This window comes from Pyricularia oryzae, chromosome 3 (assembly GCF_000002495.2).
Source record: "Pyricularia oryzae 70-15 chromosome 3, whole genome shotgun sequence".
In the NCBI taxonomy this organism is placed as follows: Eukaryota; Fungi; Ascomycota; class Sordariomycetes; order Magnaporthales; family Pyriculariaceae; genus Pyricularia; species Pyricularia oryzae.
Genome location: NC_017849.1, coordinates 1,969,116 through 1,989,404, shown reverse-complemented (window position 1 = coordinate 1,989,404; position 20,289 = coordinate 1,969,116). Strand labels below are relative to the sequence as shown.

Sequence of the window (20,289 nt, the reverse complement as noted above, 5' to 3'; positions counted from 1 at the left end):
CATTGGGAGAGCATCATTTCACGCTTCGTACAGTAGCAAGAATGAGTCTTTGCGACAACTGCAAATAGACAGACGCGTTTGAGGTTGCACAAGAGGGGCAATGCAAGCAGGGTGAAGCTTCTGCCCTGCAGGATTACTAGTGCTGCAGGTCACAGTAAGATGCTATGGGGGTGGGGTCCGACGCCTCCCACTTGGAGCCCCCAATGGAAAAGCCCCGATACGAACCGTCAACCACTGAACCCCACTATTTTACTGTTTTACTGTTCCCAAGGGACCAGGCGACTGCTGAAGTGCCTTGGGTATTGTAAACATTGCCAACAAAAAGTCCGAGTTTACTAAGAGGCAGAAAAAAAAAAAGAAGAAAAAGAAGAAGAAAATATAGAGAGCAATACAAGTAGCTAAATTTGCTTATAATACTCAGTTCGAACCTCTCTGAATAGAAATTGCTGGGTTGTTTTGTTTCTAGTCACAGTATTTTGTAACCAAATTTGTTGCGCGGCGATCATATCCTTTCCATTTAGCTAACCACGTCATCTCCGCGCCAGCCGATCAAACCTCCTTCAACGTGGAGCTTATTGCATAGTATACCTTATGCGTATACAGTTGAGAAACTTTCCCAAGCCATCCTGACTAACCAAGACCAAAACCAAATCTTCCAAAAATAAAATTAGAAACAAGGCACAACGGAGCTTCGGCTTTGATCATCGCCCTATCCCGTCCCCGACCCCTAAAAAGCCTACATATTAGAGGGGCCAAATAACCACACTTGAATTGTATTTTTTTCACTCTCTGTTCTCACTTTTGCTTACAGCCTTTTAGTCATAACTCATCCCAAGACGAGACAAGATGCAGCAACTATCGGGAACCTGGAACCTTAGCCAAGACCTCATGGCCCCAAAAGGCTACGAGGCCATCTGCCAGGGCGAGCCGTCCGACGTGGTCAACAGCAACGGCTACCACACCCTCGAGGACGACTTTTTATATGACGGCTGCGAGTGGGACGACTGCCGAAGCGGAAAGAGGACGCCCCCGCCCTCGCGCTTCAGCCTCGACGACGAGCGGGGGGAGGACGACGCAGCAGCAGCAGCAGCAGCAGCACCACAGCCGCCGCCGCCTGTGAGCCACCTCGAGTGGGACAGGGACTACTCCAACGCGTGGGACTATGCATCACTGGCGGACCAGGCGAGGAAGCGGAGCAGCACCGTTTCGAGCAGCGGGAGCAGCAGCACCGCCGGGGCGAGCAGCAGCGGCGGCGGCAGCAGCAACCCCAGCCCGGCCACCAAGGCGGAAAAGACGTTTGATCGCGAGGCCGAACCGCAGAGCAGCAGTACCAGTAATCGAAGGAGCGGCGGTGGATTCTGGAGCTTTTTTGGCAGGGCCAGGGTGCAAGAGGCAAGCGTAGAGTCGTTGAGGGGGGCTTAGGCTTTGATCGGTTGGGCTTTTTTCTTTTTTGCCACAATTTTGTCATGGGCTGGCTAGTCTAATTGGTCCCCTGATTTCTGAATTTCTTTTGTTTGTTTGTTTTTTTGGGTTTTCTAATTAGCGACTGGGGGCGTTCAGACGGTGTTCTCTTTGGGAGTGGGGTTTCTTTTTTTCTTCCTATTTCTTTCTTCTTTTGGCGTTGGTAGATTCCACCCCTCTTGTAACACTTCACTTTTGTACACTTCATCTCTTTAGCCTGTCGGGGGGAAGAAAAGGGTGGCGGGGGGCGTTCTACTTTTGACATGATGCCTCTCTTGGTCGGCTTTAATGTCATTACTTTTTTGCATTTACAGCCCAAAACTCGATGAGATGTCTTTGTGTGTATTCTTGATTGTGTCTTGTGTGACAAATGTAGCGGTACAGCTGAGAAAAAAAAAAGTCCATAAAAAATATCTACATTCCACGCCGACACTGGGTATGACAAGGCTCACCAGGAGCTTTCATGATTATTAATTTCAATGATCTTGCACGATGCTTTCGGTACATGAATTCGAATTTCTCGACAGGGATCGATAGTGTTCCCTATCCCGAATAATGTCGTCTCTGGGAACGACAACCGTTTGGTTCTGCAGATGAGGCGTTAGTTTATGTCTTGCAAAACCAACCCCCGCCTTTTTCTTCGTCTAACCAGCGCTTTTTTTTTTTTTTTTTTTTTTTTTTTGAGAGTTCAGGGGTTTCCAAAGAGCGACAAACACAGAGCAACTCACCTCTAAAAACGCCGAGATCTGGGCTATGCCACCCTCATTCGCCATTATCAGCAGCTCCTGCCTCAGATACCTCTTCTGGGCCTCGGTGGCAAACTGCGAAACCAGGGCGCCGTAAAAGGCGCTCAGCATGGTGATGACGTTTGCGTAGGGGGCGCCGACGCCGCGACCCGAGTCGGTGATGTCGTGCTCGAGCAGCGAGAGCTTGTAGTAGCTCATGGTGCTCACGATGCCGCCGACGGCCCGCGAGGCGAGCAGGGCGGCGTCGACGTACTCGGGCGAGCGCTCGTAGGCGTTGGGGTCGGCCTCGTCCTCGTCGTCCAGGTGCAGCCACGCGATGCAGCGGATGACGGTGTTTTGGATGACGAGCGCCGCCACCATGCTGGACATGTAAAAGGACGCCTCGCGGTGGTCGCGAAAGTTCATGTGCCGCGGCGGGAACTCGCGCTCCACGTCGATGGTCGAGCCGTCCGAGGCCGCCTCGCTCGGCGTCGACGCCGCGTCGTCGGGGCTGTTGAGCCCGCTGCCCACGCCGGAGGGGGAATCGTTGCTGTTGTTGTTGTTGGGCGGCGAGGCAGTCGGCGTCCCGAGCGTCTCGGTTCGGCGCACCAGGTCCTGCAGCAGGGGGCTGTACTTGACAAAGATCTGGTCGAGGTGGTAGCCGTGCTCAATGTCCTGCGCCGCCTCGTAGAATCTCCGGGCCACCTGGCTAGTCTCGTCCTTGAGGTGCCTGATCTTGGCCGTTATTTCTGGACTCCTCTGGCCCGACTTGATGATGTTTACAATCTCATCGCGTCGCCAACACAGCGAGGCCAGCCATACCCCTAGCCGACCCAGGGAGTCGCGGTACGAGACGGAGATGAGGGAGTTGGCGAGTGAGCTTGTGTGGGTGGTTTCGTAGCCGGGGAGGCTTTTGAGCATGAGCTTTTTTTGGGGTTTGGTTTAGTTTTCTTTTATACGTCTCCAAAAAGGCGACAAGCGACAAGACTCACCATTCGCCCTCGTGCCATAATCACCATTTCTTTGCTGTCCTGAGACTGCAACTCGTCCATTCCAAGCAGCATAATCAGCTGCACTGCACCCTTGACGTGGGCCTCGAAGGCACCCAGATGTTGGCTAGGGCATGCCAATGTCTAGAATCCAAAAGAAGCAAAAAAGAAAAAAAAAGTCAGTAAAGGTTAGACGCCAAAGGACAACGCTGGTCCCCAAAAATCTACCTTCCCACCCTCTGGTGAATACCTGCCTCGTACAAAGTCAACAACAAGATGGACCCCAGCGTCTGCGTGCTACTCCCGACACCCTTGGAGAGGCCCTGAACCGCCTCCCCGACAGCCCTGATGGCCTTGACGTATTCCGACTGGGCGCGCGCCCGCAGGCTCCTGGCGGACGGCCTGGTGGCCAGGGCGGCCAGGCTGGCGGCCTTGAAGGCGCTCCTGAAGCAGAGCATCTGCTCGTCCTCGGGCAGCTTGAGGAAGCGGGGCACGAACGAGTTGCTCCCCCTGTCGGCCGGGTTGCACGGCACGGTGACGTAGTGCTCCATAAAGTAGCGCTCGGCCTGCTCCTCGACCGGCATGTCGATCTTTGCCGGGATGGCCCCGTTGGGCGTCGGCACTATAAAGGTGAAGCTCGAGTCCTGGAGCAGCGACGGCCCCACCGGCATCGTCATCAGGCCCGTCGCGAACGCGTCCCACTTCTTGATGGTCGTGTCCGCGTACATGTAAAACGACACGCTGTCGCGCCACCAGCCAAAGTCCACCTCGTTGGCCCGCTTCTTGCCCGCCGTCGTCGCGCTGCAGACGTCCTTGCCCATGCTGCGGTGGCGGGCGTGCCGCGTTGTCGATGGTCTTGACGTTTCTGGGTAGCCCGGGCATGATATCTTTACCCGTTGGCAGCGTAGACATGCCGGTTTTGCTTGGTCGCACTGTCAAGTTTGCGTGTTGGTATTTCCTTCTTTTCTCTCCTTGTTTCTGTCTCTTTTTTTTCTTCTTCTTTTTCTTCTGCTCACATGAGGAAGAGGTGGCATAATGCTGGGTTCAAGTCTTACCTTTATCCGTCTGGCTTGACATAAAAGACATGCACTTGTATCTTGGGTTGTAGAAACACAACGCATCATGTCAGTAAAGTATCCATCGAGGTTTTCTTTTTCTTTTATAATTTCGTCACAAGATTATGGAGGCAGGTACGAAAACTTCAAGAAAAAAAAAGGAAAAAAAAAGCCCTGCTTTCATCTTCTCCCACTCACCTATTGTCCTCGTCGGCCTGTCCGCTGCATTTCCTAAATGTGGGACTGGGAGCGATGCTGAAGAGACAGTCATTGTGGCGTCCACCTTCACTAAACTACCTTGGAGGGTTGACATGAAGGCTGCTAGCGAGCACGCAGCCCGCTGACTGAAGTTCCGGTGGTGGTGGGTTGTGAGGGCCTTCTTAAGGTTGCCCGACAGTATGAATAGAGTCTTGGCCGACTGACTATAACTGTCAGTAGAAGTCTTCTTTTCTTGGTGTGTCTACCCGGCCGGGAGGCTAGGATCTTGACTTTGCTATTGTCCCGCTGTCTCTCTTCTCTTGTCAAGTACTTTTGACTGCCAACTAACTCTAGTCACTATGCATGACGACGATGTCAGGGGGGAAAAATCAGTATAGCAGAAGCCGGCGCGGAACAAGATGAGTCCTGGGTGGGTGGACCATGTTTAGGGGGCGGGCCCAGCTTTGTCGTTGTGGTTGTGGGTGTGGGCGTGTAAAGTGTCTATCTCCATGGTGCGGGGGGGAAGCAGCTGGGAAATAAACATCCCTAGAGTGAAACAGCCTTTGGCCATTAATGCAATTCTGACATTGGACGAAGCGCTGTCGAAGCATCGTATGACTTGGAGATACCAGACGTCCTATGTTGGACGACCAGGGTCTAATCCAAGAGAAACACTGTGATAGAGACGTCCGTGACCACGTCCGTTCATTCCTAGGGAACACATGTTTTTTTCCCTCCCCAACCGCTTCCATGTGGTAGGCGCAGCATCGGAATTAGCCGAGGGTGCCTAGGGAATTGTTCAAGAAGAGAAAAACAAATATTCCCATCGTGTCAAAGTACCGTGGTGGGCATCTAACTGAGATGCGACTGGATCGGACTACAGTGGAGAGTAATTCCGTGATACTGAAAAAAGGAAAGCTATGTCTCATATAAGGTAGGTGAGATACCTTAGCTAGCTTAGCTTTAGTCATAAGATCGTGGCTTGTAGGCTACGTAATGGAGGGGTTACCTGGAATTTTGTACCTGTATCGATGGCAGAAGCTTGATACAACCAAGTCTATTTATCGGATATATTTCGCAGAGATTTCACCCGTCTATGGTCTCCAGTGCTATATCTGTAATAGACTTTGAGTCGTCCATCAGGTAATGGGACAGGAGCTCGCTGTCGTCCAAAGTACGGATGGGTGAAAAATGAATGACATTTGTTCTCAGCACTTGTTTTGACAGACACATGTAAGGATTCCACGCGCGCACTAAGAGTAGCGACTGTTACATAAATAGAAATCGCAGGGATTGCTGTGGCTACTACGCCCATATAATGAGTCGTAGATGCTTTGTCCAGGAAGCCCGGTCGGGACCGGCTTCTATGTCTGGTGCATCGCCATGTTTGTCTGCTTTTTGAGGGTTTCAGGGGAATAATACATAGTAGCAACAACCATGATGTTTCTTTTGACTATCAAGATGCATTCCCACCCAAAACCAAATGATCGAGATAAAAGACGACGTTATCTTGGGCGAACTAAGGCATAAATGCCGGAGAACCATCTCAACGTCATCTGTATCAAGTTTCTCGCAGCTGCACGAGTCGAGCCTCGTCGAGTGGCACACCAATGACACGGGCTATGTAATAGTTGTTCCTAGCGCGATCCGTTGTTTTGACGGCAGATTTGACGCTGTATCTTGGACATGCTGGGACAATTCTGAAAGAGAACTGCAGCCCCCAAACAGAACAAACAACCATAAACTAGACGGTACCCCAAGGTTAAGCGCGACATGGGCAAAAACTGGACAAGGCAGGAATGACGATATGTTTCTGGAAAGGAGGGGTGGCAAAGGAACAAAAGGCTGCAAATTGTAAACTCGAACTGGTACATCTAATAAGAGAGGATGTTTGTTTTTCCTCAAGACTATAGAAACGTGGACGTGAAAAACATGACCCTGATAAACAGATGACTCAACGCCTTGAGATGCAGACAGAAACAAGAAAAAAAACAAGAAAACAATACGTACATGGAAATAGGACAAGTGTATACCCAGACCTAGAGCCTGAGAAACCCCATAGAAAGGGGGTGAATGCAATCGTGTAAAAAGTGCCTCCTCTAACCAACACGCTGCAGCCCCAAGCAGCTGTTCCCCCCCTGCAAGATAACAAGAACCCAGCAAAGATAATGTGTTAGTAAGGTATGCCAAAATGCGTGTCAAGCTCATTCGTCAACATGTCCGGGATCGGAGCTGCAAACCTTGCTCCGTCGGACGATTTATTCGGAACCTGTGCCTGCAGAGTCAGTCGTATAGAAGCGGTGCCTGGAGCAGAAGCTTCATTCGGCCTAGTTTTGTTTCCCATCCGTCGGCAAACCCGCGGTCGTGACAGGGTCGGCGGGGGCAGCTTTGCCAGAATCTAGACTGCCCTGGCCAGCGGTAGATGCCGCCGATGGCAGGGTACCGTTAGCAGCAGGGGCGGCGGGGGCGACGGGGGCGACGGGGGCTGGGTTGGTGGTGGTGGTGGTGGTGGTGATGGTAGAGGTGGCGGGTGGACCCGGCTGGGCCGCACCCGCAGTGGCAGTGCCGTTGTTTTGTTTCGTCGGAGGCTCCACAGTGGGAGGAGGTGCGGGAGGCGTCGTCCCGGGGCTCCGGGCTGGCTCAGAGCCAGCCGCTCCGGGGGCGGGGTTCGCCGTCCCAGCGGCCCCTGTCCCAGCACCATCGGGCTTTGGAGTGGCAGGCTCAGGAGTGGCTGGAGGGCTGCTGCCGTCGACTGGCTTATCCTTCGTGGCTGTGCTGGGGTCGCTGGTGGTTGGCGGGGTCGATGGGGCAGTACCGGCTGCCGGGGGAGTGGTTGGCGTCGTCTCCTTGCCGTCGGCTGACGGGTTGGCACCCCCACTTGAAGTACCACATGTCCCAAATTTCGGGTTGCAACCCGTGCCGCAGTGTGCTTCCGAGCTTCCGCAAAAGCCAAACTGACTGCAGCAGGTGCCCTTTGCAAACCCCTTGCAGGTAAAGCCCGCACCACACTTGCCTTCAGGTCCTGCAGGTTTGAGTTCCCCGGTCGTGGCTCCCGCTCCGGCCCCAGCTCCGACCCCGGCGTCCCCCCTTGCCGTCAATGCGGGCATGGACACTGGGATGGCACGGGCTACCGAGATGGTAAAAACAGTTACGCAGAAGGCAGAGTTGAGCTTCATCTTTGCATTTGTGCCGGCAGTTGTGATGTGGGGAGGAAAAAAAATGGGTTATAAAAGCTTGTTGATGTTCGATGTGCGATTTGTTTGCTGATGCTAATGCTGGTTTCCAGTCCAGTTCAGAGCGAAACCAAATACTCAAGAGAGGGCTGCAGAGAATACGAATGCCGTAATGAAGATGCGAGACTCAAACCATTCCATATCCGGCCCTCCACGGCTCGGCAACCCTTCTTTATATCCATTGTAAACAACGGCAGTGCAGTTCAATCTTCAACGGCCGGTCGGAGTTCGTTTTCCAATTGCATAACATAGTTTCCTGAAATCAAGCGGCGGTGTTTGTTGTGATGACCGAGATTTCGTCATTGTAGTAAGCGACGTTGGCGGCCAAGTGGACACTGAAAAAGGACCAACAATGCCGCACCAAATCCCCGTCCATCACAAACAAATTCCTTCCATCACGTACCTGCAGTCGGGGGCGCGCGACGCGCCTACGGTATGCAACCAGCTACAGGCGATCTGCACGTGTCAGACCCAGCCCAGCTCGACCACCAAAAAAGTGGCCTTGCCAAGCTGGGCTGGCGTCCATTTCCAAATCAAGACTTGCGCTTATCACATGCTTGGCAGCTTCGTCCTGGGACGATCACTAGGCGAGTGGGAACTTTTTGGAAAAAGTCGATCGCAAAAGGTCGATTGGAAATTTGGAATAGTAAAGAATGTCAACGAACAAAAACAAGATGATGGGGTTGCGCTGCAGGCTGCTGCAGCAACGGGTCCTACGGGTCCTACCCACGATTTCCCCCATCACTGAGACTCCACCGAGGGGATCCACTGCAGTAAGGATCGATCGTCGATGCAACAAAAATTACTGTTTCCAGCGAAAAGTGCCAAGAGATTTGCAAAACAAGCAAACCGAGCCCTTGGCATCCAGATTCAGCTTGCATGCGCTGACTCTGAACTGCCGAAAGAAACCCTTGCAAAGTGCGGGCGATAGACGAGGGACGAAAAGAAGAGACTTGAGAACAGCAAGATCGATTCTGTATCCTAAAGAAGTTGGACTGCAATCAATCATCCGTCCAATTGACACACTGTACCTAGGTAATTAATTAGTGCTTTGTCTTGTCGGTAGGTACTCAAACCGCACGCACGCACACGAGTCGGGAATAAAGTTTTGTGGACCAGCAGGCAGCAACCAAAAATGGCTTGAAGCCACCGCAAGTTGATCTTGGACGTCTTGGCAGATGTATTTGAAGCCGGTGGGGTCTCATTGGGGATTGGGAGTCGAGTATCGACGAACCTTTTCTGCTGAAACCTAAATCCAAGGTTCCGGCCGAGCTGCACTAATAAATAAGATAGGGTCGCTTGGGAGGAGCTGATGTAAGGTACGTACGCAGCTGAGGTGGTAATTGGAAGTTAACTAGTTGTACTTTGGGACTTGCTTGATTGAAAGCGTGGTACAGTATCATCGGTAGGTACATGGATCCATGCTTTTGTTTGCGTACGAGCGACTCGATGTCATTTATTAGATACCACGTTAGAAATTACAGGATGCCGAGAATGATGGCATACCGTAGCATTCCCTTTACATTCGTCGTGCTCTTTTCTATAATTATCTACCATGCAATCAGTTGGTTGGTGTACCTGTTTGTGCTAAAAGTATACCAGTGGACTGGCGCACAATTCCAAGACCCCGAGCACCGGGGGATCCTTTACTAGCTGCAGTCCGCCGTTTGGATGAATCAGAGAGGTACGCGCAAGCCCGCCCTCTACCCTGCAAACAGCATTGTTACCTCGCAGCTCTGTAGCATTTCAACCCTTTATTTTTTTTTTCTTTTTTTTTTCTTGAGCGCAAAATGACGCCGTGCTTACTGCGGCCCCTGCAGCAGTTCACTAGTAGTCCCAAGTTCTTCCAAACGCAGGATAGCGTCTGTTACCGTGGGTGAAAAGGTCGACACCTTTCTGTTTTAATTTTTTATTTTTACGACCGGGCGAGCCCTGTTTCGTTTTGAACCAGGCCTGCCCCGGCAAGAGAGTTTAGCTCAAAGGGAATTTGATCTTGGTCAGGGAGAGGCGCCTCCAATACAAACAAGACCCCCCCATCGGATGCTGCGGAATTTGCCTGGGTAAATTTTCCGCTCTAGAGATTTGCTCTTTTCCAGGAAGGGCTTTTTGTTTGGTCTTTCTCAAAGGACATTCACCCCCCGCGGCAACCGAACTGCGACGATCACGACGACGAGCACGACCAACGAGATCGAACGACCGAACGAGCACGAGATTTTTTTTTTGTTTTCGTGGCGGGAAATACAGAAACCCCGACTCAGTCTTTTTTTGGTTTTTTTTTCTCGGTGCTGCAGCCCGATATCACAACCAATACGCGGAATGACCTTGAGGAGGGCCACAACATAGTTACCGAAGCATCCGCGATCCCCCAACCTAAACAGCGACAAACAGCCGAAGGATCCACGAAATACGGGGAAAGGAAACGGGTGGCAAAAAAACAAACCCCAAAAAAAAAACAAAGCCTTTCGCAAAGGCCAAATGCTCTTCCAAGTCCGCCCTTGGAGGCTGGTCACTGCGCTGCCCTGGGTCCTCGCCGTGCTCGTGGCCGGCTTCTTCGTCACGCGGCTGGTCGGGTTCCTGCACATCTTTGGGGTGCTCCAACCGCACTCGGGAATCCGGATCACGCAGGGAGAGATTGAGCTCGCCCACAACCGAGGCCGGGACCCCAGCGACCGGCCCGTCGTGCCCCGGATAACCCACCAAATCTTCCACGCCTGGAAGCACCCCGGGAACGACACCTTGCCCGGCCACTGGGCGCACGCCCGCGAGAGTTGTCGATTGCACAACCCGGACTGGGAACACAAGGTACGATGCGATAATAAAAAAAAAAGAATCAATTGTGGAAATTTAGTGGCGCCCTTTGATGTGTTTGTGTGTAATGTGTGTGAGTGGGGGGGTTGTTGAGGGAGGGAGGGAGAAAAGATTGATTGGTCTTCTCTCTTTTTTTTTTCTCCTTTGCCAAGGCTCGCCCCCCTCCAAATTGAATTTCTGGGCATCCATCACGACGCTAGACTGACACGCTTTTGGTAATTTTCTTCGCATTGCAGATCTGGTATACGGACAACTCGCGGGAGTTTTTACGGGATAACTACCCATGGTTCCTACCGACATATGATGGTTACAAATTCCCCATCCAGAGGATAGACGTGCTCCGGTACTTTCTGCTGCGTCACTATGGGGGCATCTACCTCGATCTAGATAATGTAAGCACCAACGCACCCTCCACCTTTATTACCCTGTATCATTCAATCCCATCTGGGGGCGGGGGTTGCGTTACTGTCAGCCGAAACCAAGCAAAAGACAAACAGGTTCAACCCAACCCAGACCGCTGACAAAGGTCGCCATTTTGCTAACCATGTCCCCAAAAACAGGGCTGCGCGGCGAGCCTAGATCCCCTGACCTACTACCCCGCCTTCACGACCGACGGGGGCCGCGGGGCGCTGAGCAACAACATCATGGGCGGACAGTCGGGCCACCCTTACTTCCACCTGCTGACGGAGAACCTGGCGGCGTGGGACTGGAACTGGCTGCTGCCGTACGTCATCATCAGCTACTGCAGCGGGCAGTGGTACGTGACGGCCATGTGGGAGCGGTACCACCGGCTGCTGCAGCTGACGCCCGGATCCGCCGGCGGCTCCGTGGCGGGGCTCGAGTCGCTCGGGCGCGGCTGGCGGCCCCTCCACCACGTGCTCATGGACATGCGGGACGGCGCCGATCCGTGGGTCTACTTCACCCAGGTCCGCGGCGGCACCTGGTCCAACTGGGACAGCGACATCTTCCCCTGGATCGGGGACCACCTCCCCGAGCTGGCCGGCGCCGCCGCCCTGGCCTCGGGACTGGTGGCTTGGTTCTGTCTGTGGTGCGTCAGGAGGCGGAGGACGCGCGACAGGGGCAAGGGGTACCTGCCGCTGGCCGTCGAGGAGCATGCCCTGGCTTCGAGGAGGTGATGCGTGCCGTCCGCGCCGTCTCCTCTTTAACCCCCTTTTTTGTATGACTTTAGATTGTGGCTTGCGGGCGGGGTATGGCCGCAGCTTTAATTGTTAATCGAGGTTGTTGTAACAGTCATTGTTTTTGCTTTGTATTTTTTTTCCCCCATCATCATCAGCTCTACTACCAAACTTTAATGAAAGGCATGAATTCTTTCGCGACTTCCGCCGCACGGGGCTGAATGTTGTACAGTCCGAGGCAAGAGGTTACATTTTGTAGAAGCTACAGGTACAGGTAGTGGATCAAGATGGCTGGAGGGGGGGTGTATAGAGTACAGTACCTGACCAGCCAAGACTCTTCCCCTTGTGGTGATGTGCAAAGGGAACAGGGAAAACGGCTCCGCGGCGACCGCCCCTGTGAGGCTGGTGGAGACGGTCCCGTAAGTGAGATGCGCGGGACCCCATTTGTTAACGGCCGGTCCTGATAAATTTCGGGTAGCTCGGCGGACAATCAGTTGACAGCTGTACCCTCGAAATTTTTCACTCTTACCATCAAGTCTTGCCTTGCCAGTCTTGAGGTGAATTGTTCCAAAAAGAAGACAAAAACTCATGAAAAACGTTACAAAACCCCAAAGAGAATTCCCACGTCCAAGAAAACCACAAGAACAAACAAACACAACCATGGTCCCTGTCACGAATCAATCACTAATAATTACCTGACACTGCAAATATGACGATATTTCTGGCATGAGAGGCAAACATGTCGGGATCCACATAAACTTCGAGTTTGTTTCAAGAAAAGAAAACACAGGACAGGAGTTGATACCAAGGAAGACGCCAACCAAGTTCTTGTCGGCCACCGAAACCCGCTGCAAAACCTCCCAAGACACAATCTCGAGCTTTACCAAGCCGTAGCCAAGAATTTCATATCGGGCCAAAGCCAGAGAGGATTGGCGTCTGTCGACTTTTACGATTAAAATCTAATTAAATTCAAAGACCCAAAGAGAGATATCAAAGGTAGTCTTGGCAGTGTACCGGTATCACGGCAAGCATCTCGGCCCTTTTTGACGCAAGCGAATTGCCTCCCACATCCCGGTGGAAACAGACATCGACTCACCTACCTAGGTACATATAGTTGGGTGGACAAGAAAAGACGTCGACGAAGAGTCAGGACAAGGGCCTGGCTTCTTTATAACGTCCGCGATTGACACAGACCCAAAGTTCGCGCAGCGAGATGTGAAAATACAGCGCGAGCGAAACAAAACAGAAGGATCGTCGACTTTTGATGCAAATGACGAACACTGAGTTATGCAATGTGCTTGACAAAACGCCGAAAAATCTCCAAGCCCGACCCTGGGTCGTGCCAAAGACGGTTCTCGACCCCGGCAAACAACGTCGACGCCACGTCTGCATGCCTGGAAATAGCAAGAGTCGGGCAATTGTAGCCGGGTCGGAGCCACGTTGTTCTCGTTACCACCCAGCCAAAGGAGAGGGCCAACGGGTGGGCAAGGCGGGATTGTGCAGATCAGTCGATCTGATGGGCGGGTGGGTTTGTTATTGCTGTGGTACTGGGCGATCCGAAACATGACGAATTGCCAAATCTGGTCAAAGATTCACAACAAGGGGGGTCCACGAGACGACGCAAGATTGGCTGCCCAAAACCTGCCCAGCCTTGGGGACACAGTACTGCGTGCGGTATTCTTCCAAGTTTTACTCAGTATTAATTACTTGATACGCAACAGGACACGATCCCTGGACCTCGAATCTGCCAAAAGAGCGACACCTCAAACGCGCGACTCACCTGTTGTTTCCTCCTTTTGCCCCGACACCTGCCAATCACCGCCCCCTCCCGCCGCCGGCCGCGACCCATAGACCCTTTTAATAATACTCCAGTAATAGGGCTGCTGCTGCCAGGCACACGGGTGTACTAGTAAAAGCCTTGCTGACAAAAGAGGGAAAAATATTTTCCTCCCCTCCAACGCCGTCTCGACTCTGTAGATCCGGTGACAAGGTGCCGAGGCCGAATCCGTGCAAAGAGACCACCAAGGACCACAGCATCCAATGAAAGATTTCGTTTTGCTGGATGGGGGTGGCTCCGTTGCTTCAGGTCCATATTCTCGGCACACCTGCCGACCACTGAGAAAGCCAAGGCACCCTGACGGAGCACAAGTTAAGCTTCGGCAGATGTACGAGAGTGAAGCTGGGCTTTTGATGCGTTGTCTAGGCTCGCCGGAGAGGGCAGCAGGCGAGAAGAAAAAAAAAAGAAAGAAAAAAAAGAGGGTTGACAAGCATAATATTTGACAACCCAAATACAAAACCTCTCACACACTCGCCAAGGGTGTATCTTTATTCCATGTACACGCACACACCCCCCCTCGTCGACCGCGCGACCCTTTTCTGCCCCTTATTTTAGATTCTCCCAGTTCCCTTTTCCTCCTCGAGCCCGCTCCCTTTCTCTTTTGGATTTGTCTGCTCTTCCCGGTTCTCACATTTGGTGACTTGTTTTCCTGTCTTTTTGTCGAGCGTATCCCGTGAGCTTTCCCGCCGTAGACCGGCCCCTATTTTCGATTCATCTCATTCTTTATCGTTTTTCCCCAGAGGAAAGTTATTATTTTACCTTTTATTTTAGCTTAGTACTTGCAAAAGGTCTTGGCAGCTCAGGTCGCCGGCGACACTCATTCATTTTTAAGTCATATTCCTTTTTTTATTTTTCCTTTTTTTTTCTTCTACATACTGGCATCTCAGAGCAAACATACCAAACAAGTTCAAGATGAGGACAACCAACGGACTCGTTTTAATACTCGCCGGCCTCGCGGCAGCCCTTCCACAGCCTGGAGGCAATGGCGTCACGGCCAGGGCAAAGGAGGCAGTGAATGGCAAGAAGTTTGAGAGTATGTCCTGACCAATCTTGTACAACACGTACAACATCGGGGGGAATCAGAACTCATCATGGCTAACGATATCGACAAAAAAAAACAAACAGTCAGGTCAGAGCGTCTCCGACCAGTGCCCATCAAGAAGCGGGCAAACCAGCTGATCCCCGTCGTGGTCGGCGGGCCGCAGGTGACGTTTGTTCCCAACATGGTCCTCGCGGCGGTGGGAGACGTGGTCCAGTTCCAGTTCAGCAACGGCAACCACACCGTCACGCAGTCGGCCGAGGGCCAGGCCTGCACGCCGCTGCAGATGACGGACCCCAACGCGGTTCACAGTGGCCACATCCCCTTCAAGGACGGTCAGCAGATGGTTGGAACCTTCAACATGGTCGTCACCAAGACGGATCCCATGTTCCTCTACTGCGCCACTGGTCCTCACTGCCAGCTGGGCCAGATCATGGTCATCAACCCGTACGTTTTTCCGTCTCTCTCTCTCTCTCTTGTGGTTCCACGGCATTGATGCCATTATTTCCATTTCATAAACACCAAAAAACTTACACAAAGGGCTCTCTTCGCCCAACCAAACAGATCAAACACCCAGCAGCTGGTCAACTACAACAAGATCTCGGCCCTGGCGACCAAGAACGTCGACGGCCTCAAGGTCAACGGCGGCAGCGTCGGACAGATCCCTCTCGGCCTCGCGGCATTCGTCCCGGCGCCACCCGAGGACGGCGGCAAGGGCAAGGGCGATGCCGGCAAAGGAAAGGGTGGCAAGGCGACCGGCGGCAAGGGCAAGGGCGACGGGGCAGCAGCTCCTCCGGCGGCGGCTCCCCCTGCAGCAACCCCGGCCGCTCCTCCCGCAGCCACTCCCCCAGCTGCTGCACCGGCTGCTCCCCCGGCCGCGGCGGCACCTGCTGCTCCTCCGGCCGAGGGCGCCGCTAACCCTGCTCCTGCTCCTGCTCCCGCCCCGGCACCCGAAGCTGCTCCAGCTCCAGCTCCCGCACCTGCTCCCAAATAGTCTACGAAAAGAAAAATGCATGGTCTCTTGAACGCTAGTCTCATGGTTATATAAGCGTACATTTTTTTGGGGGGAAATATCGGGGAGGTGGGGAGTTTGGTTCAATTCTCTTTGTACATAGTGTGTATGCGTTGCTGCAGCATTTTTTTTGGTGTGCGTTCAAAGATACAAGAAAGAAAGGGTCAACGGGACTTTTTGTTCGTGGAAATTTGTGTTTCAAAAGAGTTTCTTGGCAGGGAGCGTAAACTTTGTGTCGAGAGTAATACCAAGTTGCGGAGTAAAGTCTGTGTCAGAGCAGCTGTGGTACTTACTTGTTCGTTTCTGGGCATGCAGGATTGCATCATGTTTTTGCTGCCATGTCATTCAGACTTCCATCACAAGAGTTGCTTTAGTCCGTCTCCTATTGTGGCCAATGCTTTGTTTCCAAAGACTGATGATCAGCGATGTCGACAATACACGGCTGGATCCATTCACAACCGACAAAAGCCAAGCTACTGCCGCGTGGCAACAGTACAATGACCCAAAATGTTAGTCAAGTATGTGACGCCTTCCCAGGCTGTGCTTAGCAACCAAACCCTTGTGCCAAACAACCCAGCCTTTCCCTTGGGCTAAACAAGCAGTCTGCGACACAACTCACCTACAATAATCACCTCCCACGACGGGCCTTGCACCGTGGTTTTGCCGAACGTGGTTTAAAAAATGACCGGCCGGAGCATAAACGTATAGAGTGTGATTGCTGTAAACGCAATTCGACGCAAGTATACCGAGAAAAATATTACAATTATTATTAACTGGGTTGGACAGCGACTGCGCATCACAGAAACCCTTTTATGCTTGGACGAGTCATACGCCCCAACACCATTAGACGCCGACCTTGAAACCGCCAGGCCACAGCTTCTGCGTGACCCTCTCGGGGTCGTACTTTCTCGAAATCTCCAACAGCTTCTTCTGGTTCTCCTCGCCGTATCCAGCATAAACCTCTTGGAACCCGGCGGCGTCCCCCATGTAGTTGAAGGCATCGTAGAGCCCGGCGGCCTTGGTGGCCTCCTCCATGGCGGCGATGGTCTCCCTGACCCACTTGTCGACAATCTCGTCGTGGCCGGGCCCGTCGACCCACTCGATGGCCAGCGCCCAGGCGAGGTACGTGCCCTTGGCCGCCGTGTCGATGCCGAGCGCGTTGCCGGCCGGGTTCATCTTCTCCGAGGCCGCCTGCCACGCCGCGCCGATGGGCTGCCAGTTGATGCTGTTAAGCACCATCTTGTCGGCCCCACCGATGGCCGCGTGCAGGGCCGGCACCGCGTCGAGGAAGACCTTGTTGGTGATCTGCACGCCCTCGAGCAGCTCGGCCTGCGTCTTGCCCACCGTCGTGCCGGCCAGGAAGACGTCGTTGACCCCGGGCACCACGAGCGCACCGTTCTCCTTGGCGAACTCGGCCACCGTCTTGAAGGCCGTCGTCGGTGGCGAGATGGGCGGGATGGCCAAAAAGTCCCTGAAGCACTCGGGCTCCGAGACCGTCTCCGAGTCGTAAAAGAGGATCACCGACGCCACCGTCACGCCGCCCGCCATGGGGATGACCATGGGCACGGCGTGGGAGAGGGGATCCTGCGGCTCCGACGAGTACCTGGCGACGGCCTCCTCGAACGCGGCCATGTGCTCGCCCGAGACGGTGTAGACGCCGGCCCAGACCTTTTTGGAGGGAAAAGTCCGCAGCTTGAAGTCGGTGACGATGCCAAAGTTGGCGCTGCCGCCCTTGAGGGCCCAGAACAGGTCCTGGTTCTCGTCGGCCGACGCCGCGACGGTGCGGCCGTCGGCCAGCACGACCTCGTACTCGAGCACGTTGTCGGCGGACCAGCCGGCCTGGTGGCCGTAGAAGCTGACGCCGCCGCCGAGCAGCAGACCGGGGACGCCGACGGGGCCGAGCCGACCGCCCGCGACGGCGACGTCAAACTGCGCCAGGTAGTCGTACACGTCGCCCCACTTGTTGCCGGGCCCGACGTGGACGGCCGTGCGGTCCTCCGAGATGCGGAGCGTCTTGATGCCCGACATGACGATGAGCATGCCCTTGTCGATGTTGTTGGCGCCGCGGATGCCCATGTGCCCGCCGCCGCGGACTGCCCACTGCGTGCCCGTGCCGCTGTTGCCCACCACCGCCGACGCCACCTGCTCCGCCGAGGTCGGGCGGAAGATGCACGTCGGCGACATGAGCTGCGTGTTGGACCAAAACGCCGCCGCCTCCTCGGCGTACTCTGCATCCCCGGGCAGGAAGACGCTTCCGGAGCCGTAGACGAGCTTCAGGGCCTCGCAGCCGAGCTCGCCGGTCAAGTCGTCGGGCACTGTGGCGACCTCGCGACCCGAGACGGGGGAGGCCGATACCACGGCCGCCAGGACGGCCGCCACGGTGGGCAGGGTTTGTGAGCCGAGCATTTTTCTTTTGTCTCTCTTTTGCTTTTTGTCGTGTCGGGTTGTCAAATGGCGAACCGTTCACAAACAACCGAAACAAACCGATTGTATGGCTTCCCTAGGCTTGACTTTTGGTCGTAGTCGGGGAGAAAGGTTATAGGAGGAGCGAAAGAAGTCAAAACTCGGCAATGGGCTTTTTCTTTTTTTTCTATTTCCACCAGCGGCTACCCATGCCGGCCGGGGACCCGGAAAAACATCTCACTAGACCCTGATGGCGATAAGACCAAAGAGTACCGACGATTAGCCATATCAGGTTCACATATCGCCATCGACCCGCTTCGGGAGTCGTACCATGGCCACCAACGCCATGTTGATGATTCAGGCTGTGGAGCCCCCTCGACCGCTCTGCCAGTACATTTCTACCTTGGCTGCTTGGTACATAGGGCTTGGTGGAACCATGACGGGCGTTGGTAGCTATTGGTAGGTGCGTCGCTATACGCATCAAGGCATATCCACGATGTCCACTTTGTGATGTACCGATATGGTTCAAAGTCATACCCTTTTTTTTTTCTTATCCACGGTTTGCCATTCTTTGGATCTTGAAATTTCCGGGGGCCAAAAAGATGAGTTCCAAAAGCAGTATCCCTTTCGCGTGCGACGCAGCTCTACCCTACCCATGATATTGAGCCGAGCCTGGGCACTATCGCGGAGCCCTTGGTCGATGAAATTTAGCCAAGTTAGCTTTGTGAACCCTGGTTGGCAAGGCTGGTAGACCAAACGGATCAGGCAGGGTGTTTAATTGACGAGATACGCAAGGTGGTATCCAGCTAGCTGCTAGGTACTTTTGTTTGCTTGTCTGCATCGCCAAGGGAGCACACGAGGGCAGCCAGGACACAATATAGTGACTAATATCGAATCTTGTTTTTGACCATGGCCCCCGACATTTTCCCCTGAGTTTGGTTGTTGTTTGTCCCCTACTGTACTCATTACAACATTACAATTATGGTCGAAACTGGGATGTGGCCTGTTTTGTGCGTGCGGTGGGTCCCTGGGCCCCTCCTCGAATTAGGTAGTTGGTGACTTTGCATGCTTGGCCGACTTCAATCTGCCGTTGCTTTGTCCCGGGAGGAACAAGCCAACAAAGTATATCCACTAGGCGAATGGGTATGTGCCTACCTGCCGACGCGTGTGATATATGCCTACATACGCTGACACCTCACCTACTCAGCCTGTCTAACAATACATGCATGCTGTATTTCTTCCGACATTAGTCTCAGGGCTCATCCCTGAAGCCCGAAACCCCACAATTGAGCCGCGTTGCCGTGGCTAAATTCGTAGCTTTGTTTGTACCTGTGGGTCCGAACAAAGTTCACTTTGGTTCTTTGCCGCTTGCTCACAAGGGCAGTGTTCCTCTTGGATGGTGATAGGAAGACGAGTCCTGCGACGCACTACTACTTTCAACAATTTGCCCTACATACCACTGCCTTGCATACCCCAGCCGCCCTGGACCATGTCGGGGTCAATATCAGAACACAGGGAGGATAAGCACTGCGAAGTCCAGGAAGCCGGAGATCTGGCGTTGTATTCATGATGTTGGCCAGGGCTGTGGTTCAACCCAAGGGTTGGTTGTTTAACTGTATAAGCGGCGTCCGTGGAGTTATGTCGGCCTTGGTCCTGCTGGTATTCGTCCTCGGACGGCTGCTGCTGGCAGTTCACCACAGCAGATAGCGGTACGCTCTGGTCTGAGCTTTGTTCAAAGGACTGCTCAGGGGCGTTGGACCTACGGAAATCGACACGGTTCAGGTGGTTGCTGTTTTGTAATCCGCCCTTGCCAGCGTTCAGGACAAAGTTGCAGTTCGGAGAGGCGCCAAACACGAAGCATGGAACACGAAGCCATGCTCGGCTTTGGGACCACGGCTGAATTTGAGCTCCATCGAGACAAGGGACTGAGAGACCTCATCACAGCGCAACAAAGCAGTCGTTTCGCGGCTATCGCGACGATACTCTCTTCTTCGCCGTTTTCCACGATTCCATTGTATTCGCATATCAGCCTTTTTACGAGTGTTTGGTTATCAGCGCACGATACGTAAGCGATGAGGTGTGCAGGAACCACACACCACAGCCCACACAAAGGGGCTTGCAGCCATGTTCTGTCGACGCGTGCGTGAACACCAATCAAACAGCATGAGTAGAGGTGATGTACTGTGCATTTGGGCTGGCTTTAAAGATGGTGAAAACAAACAAATCCCAGTTGTTGCGGCGCAGGCGCTGTTGGGCGTGCCCTGCAGAGTGCTGTCGTACGACTTGGGGCAATTCTATCCGCCACCACAGTTGTGTCTTGTCCAATCAATTGTCGCCTTGGCAAGCCGGTTGAGCAGCACACCTTTTGCCACGAACCAGCACACAAAACCATC

General features: G+C 53.6%; 8 protein-coding genes across 8 annotated transcripts; 4 read left to right on the top strand and 4 right to left on the bottom strand.

The window, feature by feature from the left end:
• The first annotated feature begins 294 nt into the window (after positions 1-294).
• MGG_05925 (uncharacterized protein) lies at positions 295-1,954 on the top strand. Its single transcript, XM_003711706.1, has one exon. It carries the CDS (start codon positions 847-849, stop codon positions 1,420-1,422), a length of 576 nt encoding a protein of 191 aa, XP_003711754.1. The 5' UTR covers positions 295-846; the 3' UTR covers positions 1,423-1,954.
• On the bottom strand, positions 1,938-3,996 carry MGG_05924 (uncharacterized protein; the record flags this gene model as incomplete). The annotated part of the gene is made up of 4 exons (XM_003711705.1): positions 1,938-2,048; positions 2,190-3,110; positions 3,179-3,302; positions 3,404-3,996. 4 exons carry the CDS (start codon positions 3,994-3,996, stop codon positions 1,938-1,940), a joined length of 1,749 nt encoding a protein of 582 aa, XP_003711753.1.
• Positions 3,997-6,755: 2,759 nt separating this feature from the next.
• MGG_13256 (uncharacterized protein) lies at positions 6,756-7,743 on the bottom strand (the record flags this gene model as incomplete). Its single annotated transcript, XM_003711704.1, has 1 exon — positions 6,756-7,743. The coding sequence occupies exon 1, from the start codon at positions 7,602-7,604 to the stop codon at positions 6,756-6,758; it is 849 nt and encodes a 282-aa protein (XP_003711752.1). The 5' UTR covers positions 7,605-7,743.
• Positions 7,744-8,013: 270 nt separating this feature from the next.
• MGG_16716 (uncharacterized protein) lies at positions 8,014-8,409 on the top strand (the record flags this gene model as incomplete). Its single annotated transcript, XM_003711703.1, has 1 exon — positions 8,014-8,409. The coding sequence occupies one exon, from the start codon at positions 8,014-8,016 to the stop codon at positions 8,407-8,409; it is 396 nt and encodes a 131-aa protein (XP_003711751.1).
• A 1,527-nt stretch (positions 8,410-9,936) lies between these two features.
• Positions 9,937-11,788, top strand: MGG_15239 (uncharacterized protein). Its single transcript, XM_003711702.1, has 3 exons — positions 9,937-10,463; positions 10,706-10,861; positions 11,030-11,788. The coding sequence occupies exons 1-3, from the start codon at positions 10,137-10,139 to the stop codon at positions 11,603-11,605; spliced, it is 1,059 nt and encodes a 352-aa protein (XP_003711750.1). The 5' UTR covers positions 9,937-10,136; the 3' UTR covers positions 11,606-11,788.
• A 2,045-nt stretch (positions 11,789-13,833) lies between these two features.
• Positions 13,834-15,885, top strand: MGG_13261 (uncharacterized protein). Its single transcript, XM_003711701.1, has 3 exons — positions 13,834-14,475; positions 14,568-14,928; positions 15,046-15,885. The coding sequence occupies exons 1-3, from the start codon at positions 14,355-14,357 to the stop codon at positions 15,473-15,475; spliced, it is 912 nt and encodes a 303-aa protein (XP_003711749.1). The 5' UTR covers positions 13,834-14,354; the 3' UTR covers positions 15,476-15,885.
• MGG_13262 (FAD binding domain-containing protein) lies at positions 15,256-18,047 on the bottom strand. Its single transcript, XM_003711700.1, has 2 exons — positions 16,113-18,047; positions 15,256-15,969 (listed from the first exon to the last, which is right to left on the bottom strand). The coding sequence occupies exon 1, from the start codon at positions 17,897-17,899 to the stop codon at positions 16,337-16,339; it is 1,563 nt and encodes a 520-aa protein (XP_003711748.1). The 5' UTR covers positions 17,900-18,047; the 3' UTR covers positions 15,256-15,969; positions 16,113-16,336.
• A 1,142-nt stretch (positions 18,048-19,189) lies between these two features.
• MGG_11030 (uncharacterized protein) lies at positions 19,190-20,022 on the bottom strand (the record flags this gene model as incomplete). Its single annotated transcript, XM_003711699.1, has 2 exons — positions 19,190-19,792; positions 19,993-20,022. The coding sequence occupies 2 exons, from the start codon at positions 20,020-20,022 to the stop codon at positions 19,346-19,348; spliced, it is 477 nt and encodes a 158-aa protein (XP_003711747.1). The 3' UTR covers positions 19,190-19,345.
• Positions 20,023-20,289: the final 267 nt, after the last annotated feature.

Coding starts and splice junctions, on each gene's coding strand:
- MGG_05925 (XM_003711706.1), top strand. CDS start 847: ATGCAGCAACTATCGGGAACCTGGAACCTTAGCCAAGACCTCATGGCC.
- MGG_13262 (XM_003711700.1), bottom strand. CDS start 17,899: ATGCTCGGCTCACAAACCCTGCCCACCGTGGCGGCCGTCCTGGCGGCC.
- MGG_15239 (XM_003711702.1), top strand. CDS start 10,137: ATGCTCTTCCAAGTCCGCCCTTGGAGGCTGGTCACTGCGCTGCCCTGG. Junction 10,464..10,705: donor ACCCGGACTGGGAACACAAG/GTACGATGCGAT, acceptor TTCGCATTGCAG/ATCTGGTATACGGACAACTC. Junction 10,862..11,029: donor TCTACCTCGATCTAGATAAT/GTAAGCACCAAC, acceptor CCCCAAAAACAG/GGCTGCGCGGCGAGCCTAGA.
- MGG_13261 (XM_003711701.1), top strand. CDS start 14,355: ATGAGGACAACCAACGGACTCGTTTTAATACTCGCCGGCCTCGCGGCA. Junction 14,476..14,567: donor GAATGGCAAGAAGTTTGAGA/GTATGTCCTGAC, acceptor AAAAACAAACAG/TCAGGTCAGAGCGTCTCCGA. Junction 14,929..15,045: donor CAGATCATGGTCATCAACCC/GTACGTTTTTCC, acceptor CCAACCAAACAG/ATCAAACACCCAGCAGCTGG.